The 14,250-nt window shown below is 42.9% G+C and overlaps 1 protein-coding gene across 1 annotated transcript; it reads left to right on the forward strand.

The window, feature by feature from the left end:
- Positions 1-1,959: 1,959 nt before the first annotated feature.
- LOC140724633 (extracellular calcium-sensing receptor-like) lies at positions 1,960-12,647 on the forward strand. The gene is made up of 5 exons (XM_073039056.1): positions 1,960-2,232; positions 3,010-3,834; positions 6,743-6,970; positions 11,522-11,645; positions 11,740-12,647. Exons 1-5 carry the CDS (start codon positions 1,975-1,977, stop codon positions 12,645-12,647), a joined length of 2,343 nt encoding a protein of 780 aa, XP_072895157.1. The 5' UTR covers positions 1,960-1,974.
- Positions 12,648-14,250: the final 1,603 nt, after the last annotated feature.

The raw sequence follows: 14,250 nt of genomic DNA on the forward strand, positions 1-14,250 counted from the left end.
TTTCCAGACAGCTCAATAAAAAAAAACACAAAAAGAGGATTTATTGAAGGTGCATCTTCCCGCGTTGAATTCTTTCAACTATTGCCGATAGAATTGATTAAGCGGGTTTGTGTTTAACTCTGTTAAACTATCCGCCGACAAAGAGATGATCAGAATCATAATCAGAATCAGATGCATTATCACCGACATGTGAAGTGAAATTTGCTAACTTAGCCGCAACAGTTCAATGCAATACATAATCTAGTAGACAAAAACAAATAATAATAAAATAATAATAATAACAATAATAATAACACGTGCATACATACACAAGTAAATCAATTGCGTATATTGATTAGAGTTTTTAAAATTGCAAAAACAGAGCTACTGTACATTAAAAAAAGGAAGGTGGTATCCAAAGATTTAATGTCCATTTAGGAATCGAGAGGCACAGTGGAAGAAGCTATTCCTGAATTGCTGAGTGTGTCCTTCTACCTCCTAACTGATTGTAACGTGAGAAAAGAGAATGCACTGGGTGCTGGAGGTCCTTGATAATGGATGCTGCCTTTCTGAGACACCCCTCCCTGAAGAATTCCTAGGTACTTTGTAGACTAGTTCCCGAGATGGAGCTGACTAAATTTACAGTCCACAGCCTCTTTTGGTCCTGTGCAAGAGCCCCTCCATACCAGACACTGGTGCAGCCTGTCCAAATGTTCTACACGGTACAACTATTGAAGTTATTGTGTGTATTTGTTGACATGCTAAATCTCTTCAAACGCCTAATGAAGTATAGCCGTTGCCTTGCCTTCTTTATACCTACATGATATGTTGGGACCAGGTTAGATCCTTAGCTGCTCACTCTCTTCATTTCTGATCTCTGTATGAGGATTGCTATGCATTCCTTCGTTTTACACTTTCTAAAGTGCACAATCTTCTGTTTCGTGTTATTGACGTTGAGTGCCAATTTTTTGCTGGGGCACCACTCCACTAGTTGACATATTTCACTTCTTTATGCCCTGTCGTACACCACCTGAGATTCTGACACAAGGGGCTGTATCTTCAGCAAATGTATGGATGGTATTTGAGCTATTGCTAGTCACACAGAAATGTGTTTATAGAGAGTAGAGCAATTGGCTAAACTCACGCTCCTGAGATGCGCCAGTGTTGATCGTTAGCGAGGAGGATATGCTACCACCAATTCGCAGAGATTATGGTATTCTGGTTAGGCAGATTGTAGGGGGAGGTTCAGAGACTCAGGTTTAGTGAGAGATATTTCTGACGGTCGAGGAGATTTGTTTTGACAAAAGCTGGGAGAAGACAGAAGACAAGATAGTTGAGGATGCCACCCCTGTTGTACAAGCTTATCATCTTATTGCCTGAACACACGGTCCTCTTTGAGCAGCGTCAGGAGATTTGTAGAAGCTGCAAATTTTGAGCAACACTCACAAACGCTGGAGGAAATTAACGGACGAGTTAGCGTCTCTGGAGGGGAATATTCAGTTGATACTTTGACCTTAGACCCTTCATCATGACTGGAGAACGTGTTAATCTCCAGCTCTTCGACCACTTGAAATACTGCACCTTCCTTTCCAGTCCTAATGAAGTGTCTTGGACAGAAATATCCACTTTTCATTTCTCTACATAGATACAGCCTGAGCTGCTGACTTCGTTATCCGAATATGTGGGTTGCTACGTACAAGTTATCCGAGTAATTTAATAGTCAGCTGTCTGTTAATCGGGACATGGTTCATCACGATCTCTTGATGGAAGCGTATTTGGTATCTTATTCTGGTTACTGCTGAAATTAATAACAATTAAATACGCAGCCTAGTTCAGTTCTATGAATACCCTTTATGGACAGCAAAAATATATACGTTATCGTTTGAATATCTGGTGTGATATCTGATTGATCTGATGAAATCTGAAAATATTTATCATCCCATTTAAAATTCATCCCACAGTTTTGAGTTTGCAAATTTTCGACTGGCGCAGACGATGATTTTTGCCATTGAGGAAATAAATCAGAATAAGAATATCCTCCCGGGGATCTCACTTGGGTATCAGATACACGATGACTGCTCGTCCTCCGCGATCGCCTCGAACGCAGCGCTTGCTTTGATCAATGGAGAAGACGAATCAATTGAATACCCTGAATGCAGAGGTTCCTCCGACGTCGCTGCCATTATTGGCTGCGATATATCTACAAATTCCATCGTAACCGCAAGGACAATTGGATCATTCGGGATTCCGCTGGTAATGTGTCAAATATTCCAGTGCAATGTTACAATGGCGGTTCAGCCAGTTCATGAAGGGGAGGTTAACTTAGTTATTTTGTTAATTTTCGCGGTAATAGAACATAGAACACAGAAAATAGAACATTACAGAATAGAACAGGACTCTTCGGCTCAAGTTTCTAAATGTTAAACAAAACTAATATAATTGTCGGATTCATTGTCCGTTCATGATACTTTCGACCAACTGTCTAAGAGCCTATTTAACACATTTGTCATAGTTGTTTACAACGCAACCTCTGGCAGCACCTTCTTTGCCACCCAAACGTCTGTAAAAACAAAAAAGTACCTGACACGTCTCCTTTCCACTTGGGCTCTTTCCCCTTAAGTGTAAGCTATTTCGTCTTAAACATTCCTCTCTGAAAACCAGATATCGGAAGTATTCTCTGTCTATGCCTCTGATAAGCTACCACCAAGTATCCATTCCATGGAAACAACCGAAACCTGTCCAACCTCGTCTTGCAGTAGACGTCCTTTCATCCAGGCAGCATCCAGGAATACTGTCCTGCAATCCTTCCAATACCATCATATCGTTGCTATAATGGAGCGAACAGAATTGAGAACAACATTATAAATGATACCAGTAATTCCAGTTAATAATGTTATATATGTTGCATAATCTTCGTGTTATGTATAAAGATAAAAAAAAACTGATTCACAATCAAATGTTACGGTACAACACTCACAAATGTTTAAGAGCCGGACATATATATTAATCTATTTACCTCCTTCTCAACAGGTTAGTTACTTCTCCACTTGTTCCTGCCTCAGCGATAAGAAAGAATATCCCACGTTTTTTAGAACTATCCCCAGCGACCAGTACCAGTCCAAAATTCTCGCTGAGCTGGTGAAAAGTTTTGGCTGGACTTGGATTGGAACTATTAGAAGCAACACCGATTACGGTATTTTTGGAATGCAAGGATTTGTGGAACATGTTGAAAAGTTTGGAGTTTGCATTGCCTACTCTGAGTCATTTTATAGGACTGACCCGCTGGAGAAAATCAGCAAAATAGTCGAGGTGATTAAACAGGCATCCACCAAAGTTGTGGTGGCCTTTGTACACGTTGGTGATATGCGAATTTTATTGCAAGAAATTTGGCGCCAAAATGTCACCGGTATACAGTGGATTGGAAGTGAGGGTTGGGTGACAGAAGATCTTCTCCCGCCTAAAGAAAGAGGAATCTATCTCGCCGGGACAATTGGTCCAGCCAACCGCAGGACCGAGATAGCTGATCTCAGAGACTATCTTCAGAACGTCCATCCTTCCAACTTTCCTGGCAACATTCTGGTAACAGAATTTTGGGAGAATTTATTCACCTGCTCTTTTACGACACACAACCGCACCAATATTACAAATCAATATCGACAATGCACAGGAGAAGAGCAGATGGAAGGGATAGAAAATGCTTACCTTCCGGCGATAATGGACGGGAGTTCATACCACGTGTATAAAGCGGTCTATTCCATAGCGCACGCACTGCATGATCTGTTGACCTGTGCGGAAGGTGACGGTCCCTTTACTAATAATACATGCGCGCATATCGCAAATTTTGAGCCGTGGCAGGTAGGCATTCTTTTATTTTGTTACCGAAGCTTTTCATTAACAACTTGGATAGGTATGATTGCAGCTTGAAGCATATATTTTTTTCGATTTTCAAATGCGAGGAATTAAGCACTAGCGACCAAATTTAAGCAACAAATTGTATTTGGGGTGACCAATCACTTTTTTTCAGAAAAATAAACTCCTCAATTTTATAAGACGTTATTACATGTTGTATAGAACAGCAAAGACAGAGTTTGGTGTTGGTGTGGAGATCCGTCTCGAAGAAATGATGAGCAAGACCCTCGTCCTTTCCTGACAGGCAACTCACCACTGGGCAAACTGTAGCACCAGTTTGTCCGTTCTCCTATCAGGGTCGCGTGAAGCCATGGTAGCGTATGGTGTACGATCGTATGAGCAGTTGGTGCATATCTCAAGTCTTGGTTATGAGACCACTGACACCACGCAGACGATCTCTGAAGATAACTGATATTGGCTGGAGCCACTGCTCAGAAGAAGACAATGGCAAACGATTTCTGTCGAAATAAACTGCCAAGAATAGTCATGGTCGTGGAACTACCATGATCGTTCCCATTATCCCACACGGCACATAACGAAAAAATGTATAGAGATGCAATCTCCTTCAATGGCAGCGTGTTGGCGATTGGATCATTTGCGGAGGTTGTAGGTAGAAAGAAGAATGCTGGCAAGGACGTTCTCGGAGTGTCCTGATTTCCATATAGTAGATGCTTGTGGATTTTATTCGACTTTATGAGCTGGTATTGAAGGGGCACCAATTAACAGCGTATCCATCCAACAAACATGCTCTCTTTCGTTTCCGTAGCGCACCGTAGGCCTAAATGATGAGTTCGAGACTCTACCCTGGATCGCTCACATCTATTCAGTTAGTTGTAATAATAGGATGGCCATTTGTTACAAGCATTATCCTCAAAAATATTCATCATTTAGGAACAGAGAGAATATGTATTCACTGACAAGTTCCTTTATTGTCTCAATGACCACGCACGCCAATTTACAAACTGAGTGCCCAACCACTATGTTTCACTGACCGGCCAAGAGCAGACAAAAGATATAAATGTAATACCCGGCGTAAAGAGCTGACACTGGCCAGGATTTCGTCTTGATGCCTGTGTAATCTCCAAGTTTTAAATTTGACCTCATCCTCTTCTGCGATTGCCTGTCTCCACCAATCTTTCCGTATTCCAGACATCTTCCATTTTCATACTTTTCTTATGAGATACTGACTATGATGTTTCAAACTTGTGGGATCAACTGACCTGTTTTAACTTCTCATTGGGAATGGCCATAGAATTTAAGCAGTTTTGCTTTATTTCTTTTCATTTAGTCTGATGGCAAGGAGATTTATTTTGTTCTGTCCATTCAGACTGGTTCATACTAGTCTGACCAGGATAGCCAAACATCAGGACCATATGATCAGTTCAGAGACTGGCCTATCATAAAATAAACAGTTTCTTACCTGAGAATGACCTCACGATTTGCAGGCATAATCTCTTTGAGTCCATATTAAATTACTCTGATTATGTTGCACCGGAGCAACAACCAGACCAATCTGTTGACAAAATTGCGGCTCCAATTGCAGTCCGATAAAATGGCCGCCTCCATTGCTGCAACCACATATCAAGAACAAAGGTATTTGATTTTTTTTGTTTCCACCGCCCTTGCATCATTCCTGTTCACAGATTTCCTGCAGATTATAGCTCTTTCTATCCAACACATGCAACTCTATCACTCCGCTAGTCTCCCACACTACAAGAAATAAGAACTGAGGACCCGTCTCCAATACCAGAATGCCAGAGAATCTCAGCAGTTCAGGCAACATCGGTCCAGGAAACCGGATAGTAGATCCATTTACTTCAGATATTTACTCCTCAAGATGGACCTTGAGAGAAAGCTTCTTATATACGTATATGTATGTGGTTATTATTCTCAATATATTACAGTTATTTAGCGAAAGAGGATAAAAAACTTAGAAGATTACACAATAGATGAGACACTTCGGACCATATAGTGCATGCTCCGTTAATCCATTATTCTGCCTTGTCCAATCGAAGCGAACCTGCATCATTACCGTCCTTATGTCTCCCTTCCATGTACATTTCCATTTGTTTCTTAAATATTCCAAATAAATTCGCACACCCTTGACTTTAATACTCGTTCCGTTCTCCGAATGAAGTAGGACCTCAGCAGGTTACATTTCATTATTTTACCTTTTACTTTATCTCTAGTTTTAGTCTCAAACAGCCTCACTGCGAAAAACAGTGTTGCATTTACCCGATATCAGGTGTTCCCAACCTGGGGTCAAAGAACCACTCAATTAATGATAGTTGTCTATGGCATATAAAATGTCCTGGAACCGCTGATCTATATGTAGCCTAATAAAAGAAGGAGCTAGATAGGTATCCTATGGATAGGGGAATCTAGGGATATGGGGACAAGGCAGGAACCGGGTATTGATAGTAAATGATCAGCCATGATCTCAGAATGGCGGTGCCGGCTCGAAGGGCCGAATAGTCCACTTCTGCACCTATTGTCTATTGTCTAAAATAACATACCTCCATTAGCTACCCTTTTATGCTGCGACACGTCAGGGTTGAAGTCCTCATGCATTCAGCCTCTTCCTACAACTCAGGTTATTCCAGGCAACAATCTTGCACATTATCCTTCTCCTCTTTTAATGTTATTAATATCTTGCCAATCGGTATGCAACCGTAACCGTATGGAATACTCTAGTTTTGTCTTTGGCAACGGCTAATACAATTGAAAGTAGCATGAAACTCATTCTCGGTAATTTGATTTATGTAAGCCAGGATTTAAACTGAAAATGAACATTTGTATTTATGTTCATCGAATACAAGCCACGAATGCATATAACTCTCAGTTGCTTCCGTAGTTGCTGCATTATCTCCGCACCGTGAACTTCACAGTGAAAACTGGAGAAACCGTACATTTTGATGAAAATGGTGACCCAGTGCCAAGATACGAATTTGTGAATTTACAAAGGAACTTTAAGGGGAGCATTGACATTGTAAACATTGGATATTATGATGGTTCGGCTCCGCAAGGGCGCGAGGTAACGATGAATATCGGGGATATCGAGTGGAGCACGACTGCAAATACGGTATGAACCTTCATTTGGCATTGGATTTCTTTGGTATGTCGGTTAGATTGTAAATACAGGCGTTTACTGCAGATAATGGTCCAGCAATGCAAAGCTAAATGCAATTTCTATAGACTGGGCCTATTTATTTAATAGCTTAGAAGATCAGAGATGACCTTCTTGAAAAAAGTTAAGTTCCTAAAGCAGATGTTGATATCACTTGAGCAATTGGAGAATGGTCTACCAGGGTAAAATGTCACAAGGGGAGACGTTCAACACCTCAGTCAATGCTGAAACATAAAACATGGAACATTGCATAGTACAGCACATTACAGGCCCTTCGGCCCACAATGTTGTGCCGACCGCCAAACCTTGCCTCTCATATAACCCCCACCTTAAATTCCTCCATATACCTGTCTAGTAGTCTCTTAAACTTCACTACTGTATCTGCCTCCACCAGTGACTCAATCAGTGCATTCCACGCACCAACCACTCTCTGAGTAAAAAACCTTCTTCTAATATCCCCCTTGAACTTCCCTCCCCTTAGCTTAAAGCCATGTCCAATTGAATAGAGCAGTGGTGCCCAGGGGACGAGACGCTGGCTGTCCACTTTAACTATTCCTCTTAATATCTTGCACACCTCTATCATGTCTCCTCTCATCCTCCTTCTCTCCAAAGAGTAAAGACCTAGCTCGCTTAATCTCTGATCATAATCCATACCTCTAAACCAGGCAGCATCCTGGTTAACCTCCCTGTACACTTTCCAATGCTTCCACATCCTTCCTATAGTGAGGCGACTAGAATTGGACACAGTACTCCAAGTGTGGCCTAACCAGAGTTTTATAGAGCTGCATCATTACATCGCGACTCTTAAACTCTAACCCTCGACTTATGCAACATAACACCCCATAAGGTTTCTTAACTACCCTATTTACCTGTGAGGCAACTTTGAGGGATCTGTGGACATGTACCCCCAGATCCCTCTGTTCCTCCACACGACCAAGTATCCTGCCATTTACTTTGTTCTCTGCTTTGGAGTTTGTCCTTCCAAAGTGTACTACCTCACACTTCTCCGTGTTGAACTCCATCTGCTACTTCTCAGCCCACTTCTGCATCCTATCAATGTCTCTCTGCAATCTTTGACAATCCTCTACACCACCTACAACACCACCAATCGTTGTGTTGTCTGCAAACATGCCAACCCAACCCTTTTACCCCCACATCCAGGTCGTTATTAAAAATCACGAATGTAGATGTCCCCGAACAGATCCATGAGGGACACCACTAGTCACAACACTCCAGTTTGAAAGTACTCCCTGCAGAACGACCCTCTGCCTTCTGCAGGCAAGCCAATTCTGAATCCAGCTGGTTAAACTTCCCTGGATCCCATGCCTTCTGACTTTCTTAATAAGCCTACTGTGTGGAACCTTGTCAAATGCCTTACTAAAATACATGTAGATCACACCCACTGCACTACCCTCGTCTATATCCCTGGTCACCTCCTCAAAGAACTCCATCAGGCCTGTTAGACATGATCTGCCCTTCACAAAGCCATACTGACTGTCCTTGATCAGACCATGATTCTCTAAATGCCCATAGATCCTATCTCTAAGAATCTTTTCTAACAGCTTTCCCACGACAGACGTAAGACTCACTGGTCTATCATTACCCGGACTATCCCTACTACCTCTTATGAGCAAGGGGACAACATTCGCCTCCCTCCAATCCTCCGGTACCATTCCCGTGGACAACGAAGACATAATGATCCTAGCCAGAGGCTCAGCAATCTCTTCCCTCGCCTAGTGGAGCAGCCTGGGGAATATTCCTTCAGGCCTAATTCATTTTAACAACTCCAACACCTCCTCTCCCTTAATATCAGCATGCTCCAGAACATCAGCCTCACTCATATTGTCCTGACTGTCATCAAGAACCCTCTCACTGGTGAATACCGAAGGGAAGTATTCATTTGCCTTATAGCCTCATAATTTTCCCTTCCCCAATTAAAAATTTTCCTGTCCTCTCTGATTCTATCCTTTTCCATGATAATGCTAAAGGCCCGGTAGCGGTGATCACTGTCCCCCAGATGCTCACCCACTGAGAGCTCTGTGACCGGACTCGGTTCATTACCTAATACTAGATCTGTATGGCATTCCCCCTAGTCGGCATGTCAACATATTGTGACCGAAATCCGTCCTGGACACACTTATCAAACTCTGTCCCATCTAAACCCTTGGAACTAATCAGGTGCCAATCAATATTAGGGAAGTTAACGTCACCCATGATAACAACCCTGTTATTTTTGCACCTTTCCAAAATCTGCCTCTCAGTAGGCTATTCGGTATCTCTGCTGCTACCAGGAGGCCTGCAGAAGACCCCCAATAGAGTAACTGCTCCCTTCCTGTTCCTGACTTCCATCCATACTGACTCAAAAGAGGATCCTGCTACATTACTCACACTTTCTGTGGTTGTAATAGTATCCCTGACCAGTAATACCTCCCCTCCTCCCCTTTCCCCCCATCTATCCCTTTTAATGCACTGAAATCCTGGAATATTGAGAATTCATTCCTGCCCTGGTGCCAGGCAAGTCTCTGTAATGGCCACTATATCATAATTCCATGCATGTTTCCAAGCTCTCAGTTCTTCACCTTTGTTCCTGATACTTCTTGGACTGAAGTACACACACTTTAGCCCTTCTACCTTACTACCTTTACACCCTTTATTCTGCTTCCCTTTCCTCAAAGCATCTCCATCTGTTAGATCTGGCTTTACTCCATGCACTTCTTTCACTGCTCTACCACTCCGGGTTCCATCCCCCTTGCAAATTAGTTTAAACCCTCCCGAACCATGCTAGCAAACCTACCTGCAAGGATATTTCTCCCCCTCGAGTTCAGGTGGAACCCATCCTATCTGTAAATGTCCCACCATCCCCAGAAAAGATCCCAATGATCCAAACATCTGAAACCCTACCCCCTGCACCAACTCCTCAGCCACGCATTCAACTGCCATCTCCTCCAATTCTTACCATCACTATCACGTAGCACTGGCAGCAATCCTGAGAACGCCACACTTGAAGTCTTGTTCTTCAGCCTTCTGCCTAGTTACCGAAACTCACACTTCAGGACCTCATCCCTCTTCCTGTCTATGCCGTTTGTACCAACATGTATCACGACTTCTGGTTGCTTTCCCTCTCGTACCAGGATGTCATGCACCCGGTCAGAGACATCCCGGACTCTGGCATCCGGGAGTCAACCAACCATACGGTTGTCCTTCTCACGTCCATAAAATTTACTGTCTGCTCCCCTGACTATAGAGTGTCCAATGACGACAGCTCTACTCTTCTCTGTCCCACCCTTCTGCACCACAGGGTCAGACTCAGCTGCAGAGGCTCTGCCACCATGGCTCACACCTGGTCGGTCGTCCACGCCAAAAGTATCCAGGACGGTAAACTTGTTATTCAGGGGAATGGCTACGGGGTGCTCTGCACCCCTTGTCTATTCACCTTCGCTTTCCCCCTGCGGACTGTCACCCAACGATCTGCACCCGGCAGCGTAGGTGTGACTACCTCCCTGTAACTCTCATCTATGACTGCCTCATTATCCCTTATGAGTCGAAGGTCATCCAGCTGCTGCTCCAGATTCCTCACACGGTCTTCCATATCGCCCAGTCGCATGCACTTCTGGCAGATGTGACTCTGCGGGAGAGGCGAGTTCCCCCAAGACTGCCACATCTCGCAGGAAAGGCACATCACCGTCTCAGGAGGCATTGTAAAGACTAACTGGGAACAAGCTCGTCCTCCGCCTCTTCTCATCGAAGCCTCTGGAGTCAAAGCCTCAGAGCTCCACTCCTTCACTGGCCCACTTACTCACTGGCCGTTTTCCACAGAAACGTCATCTCTCAGATGTTGTTCAATCTATGGAATTCTCTACCACCGAGGACGGTGGAGGCAATGTCCTTGGAGATGTCAAGATTTGAGTCATAGATATTCGAAAGTTATTCTGGGTGAACATGAACTGGCACAGAATAGCATGTCAGGGCATCGTTCATGAGTAATGACCAGACTGAATGGTCGGGTAAGCTCAGAGCACCGAGTGGTGGACTATTATTTCAGAAGTAGTATGTTTGCGTGTCTCTGCTTTCTTATTCTGTTCTTAGAACAAGACTTACTAACCTTCTAGACAACTTAACGACAACTTAGCTTTGCAATTCAACTATATACTTGCATTGAATGAGAACATTCTTTACGCTCTCCTCTACTAAATGGTCGCAGTACCATGGCAATGCACTGCGACCAATTACCGCTCTTTATTCCCTTACTTAAAGTGAACATTTCTTGATTTCTAAATATAGTATTTATTATCTCTGCTGAGGCATGACAACCTTGTTTCTCCATTCTTAAAGTAGTGGTCTTAACAACACGGTGGCCAGGTGAATTTCATTCAATGTACACTGGATGTTCAGTTATTTTGTCCAAAACAAGCTCAATTTAACAGATTTTGTTCAGCTGCCCAACATGTTTAACGGGTTTCATAGCACATTGAATGGATACTCTCACAATGTTTTATGTTACTTCAGATCCCACGAGCAATTTGCTCAGAACTCTGTCTTCCTGGAACAAGAAAAGTAAGCCGGAAAGGGCAGCCGATATGTTGTTTTGACTGTGCAGAGTGCGCTGATGGTGAGATCAGCAACGTCACTGGTAAGTGCTGTAATGCTCCGTAATGACTCTCAATTCGGGAGTTCTATGTTCAAACTCATTTTGTATTAATGTTTTTTTTAACCCCTTTCTCCAGATTCCACTGATTGCATAAAGTGTCCCTCAGAATACTGGTCCAATCATGGAAAAACACAATGTGTTCGCAAGAAAGTTGAGTTTCTTTCTTTTCATGAAGTTATAGGGTTTGTATTAATGATACTTGCTCTTGTGGGAGTGTGTTTTACATTGGCCACTGCTGCGATTTTCTACCAGTATCGAGAAACTCCCATGGTCAAAGCGAACAACTCCGAGCTCAGCTTCCTGCTACTCTTCGCCCTCCTGTTTTGCTTCATTTGCTCGCTCGCGTTCATTGGTAAACCATCGGGCTGGTCCTGCATGTTGCGCCGCACGGCTTTTGGAGTTGTTTTTGTTCTCTGCATTTCCTGCATCTTGGGCAAAACTATCCTTGTCGTAGTTGCCTTTAAAGCAACACTGCCCAACAACAGCGTGATGAGCTGGTTTGGACCGGCACAGCAACGACTGGGCGTTATTGTTCTTACCTTTTTGCAAAGTTTAGTTTGCGTTGTTTGGCTGAGCGTGTCACCTCCCTACCCCTTGAAAAACATGAGCTATTATCGAGACATCATCATTCTAGAATGTGACGTGGGCTCTTTGACCGCCTTTTATTTAGTATCGGCCTATATTGCTCTGTTGTCTATTGTGTGCTTAGTGCTTGCTTTCCTTGCCCGGAAACTTCCCGACAGCTTCAACGATGCCAAGTACATCACTTTCAGCATGCTGATCTTCTGCGCTGTTTGGATTACATTTATTCCAGCATATGTGAGCTCTCCAGGGAAGTACACTGTGGCTGTAGAAGTGTTCGCTATTTGGGCATCAAGTTTCGGCCTACTCGTCTGCATTTTTGCACCGAAATGTTACATTATTTTACTGAAACCGGAGAGTAATACGAAGAAGCATATGATGGCGAAAGGGTCTTCAATGTAACGTCTTGAATGCCTTTGTATCATTGTCGTATCCGTCTGTTTAATCCTCGCTCATTAAACGTAGTTTCTTCTTTTCATTTTAATTTATAAAGATCTTTTATTATTGCTGGTTGTTAATAATCCGGCAACGCGTTTTAAAAATCATCGTGAGAGATGAAATCAAGTGTCGGAATGTCATTTACCATCTGTTGGATATCATTTCCGTTTGATTATGTGAACGTTTGAAAAAAAATGGGATCGAGAAACACACGTGATGTCCGACTTAAATTAATAGAAACTCCTGATTCCGTTTTACTCGTCGAAACTTCTTGTACGCCGGTAATGACGTCGAATTTCCACAAACTACACCCTACTTGTCAGTTAGTTAGGAACGATTGGAAATATTTAAATTGATTCGTTCTTATTATATTTCAATTTTCAAGACATTGTAGACATTTGAAATGGTGGTGGTGGTGGGGGGTGTGTGTGAATCTTAGTAGGGTGCTGTTGCTAAAGGTTATAAATGCTTATCGTTTCAACATCAAATATATTGCAGAAATTAGATAAAAACTTTTACTTTTCACAAATGTGAGAACATCTCAATTAACGTCATGTAAGTACTTGATATACTGCTGTGGTTGGCATTACTCTGAAAACTGACTCTCTACACCAGGGGTGTCAAACTCATTTTAGGTCACGGGCCGGATTGGGCAAAATGCAGCTTCATGCGGGCCGGATCAGTCGGGCGCGTGCGAACGCAGCTTTCGTTGCCTCCGTTTTTTCAGCCTGTTCTCATGTGCCTCAGTCTCTGCTATAACTACAAAGTGTTTCACTTCACAAATTCCGTTTCTTATGAAGAAGACTGCTTAGAAAGCATTATTTTTATTATTGGTATTAACTTACAATCATAGGCTTCATATCGCCGGGCCATTAATAATTAAAATTATAGATCTATCTAAAATGATCTCGCGGGCCGGATATAATTGTACGCCGGGCCGGATATGGCCCGCGGGCCTTGAGTTTGACACCTATGCTCTACACCAATTTACACCACCCAACTAGTAATCGCACGTAAGTCCAGAAGAGCAAAGATGTAACAGAATTAGGCCAATTGGACCATCGCACGATATTCGCCACTTGCCACAGCTGATCCAATTTTGCTCTCAATCCTAATCTCCTCTCTTCACCCTGTATCATAAGGCTAGAAGTCCATAAGACGTAGGAGCAGATTTAGGCCACTCGGCCATCGAGTCTGCTCCGCCATTTAATCATGGCTGATATTTTTTTCTCATTCTCTGCCCCACTTGACAGCTTTCTCCCCATAACTTTCATTGTCGTGTCCAATCAAGAATATATCATCCTCTGCCTTAAATATCCCCAACGACCTGGTCGCTACAGCTCTATGTGGGGGCAATAAACTCTACAAATTCACCACCCTCTGGCTACAGAAATTTCTCTGCACATTTCTTTTATATGCACATTCCTCCATCCTGAGATTTTGCCCGCTTGTCCTTTACTTTCATACCACGGGAAACATCTTTTTTCACGTCTACTCTATTCAGGACTTTCAACATACGAAATGTTTCACTGAGATCCAATCTCATCCTTGTATATTCCAAGCAGTA

Source organism: Hemitrygon akajei, chromosome 3, assembly GCF_048418815.1.
Source record: "Hemitrygon akajei chromosome 3, sHemAka1.3, whole genome shotgun sequence".
Taxonomy (NCBI): domain Eukaryota; kingdom Metazoa; phylum Chordata; class Chondrichthyes; order Myliobatiformes; family Dasyatidae; genus Hemitrygon; species Hemitrygon akajei.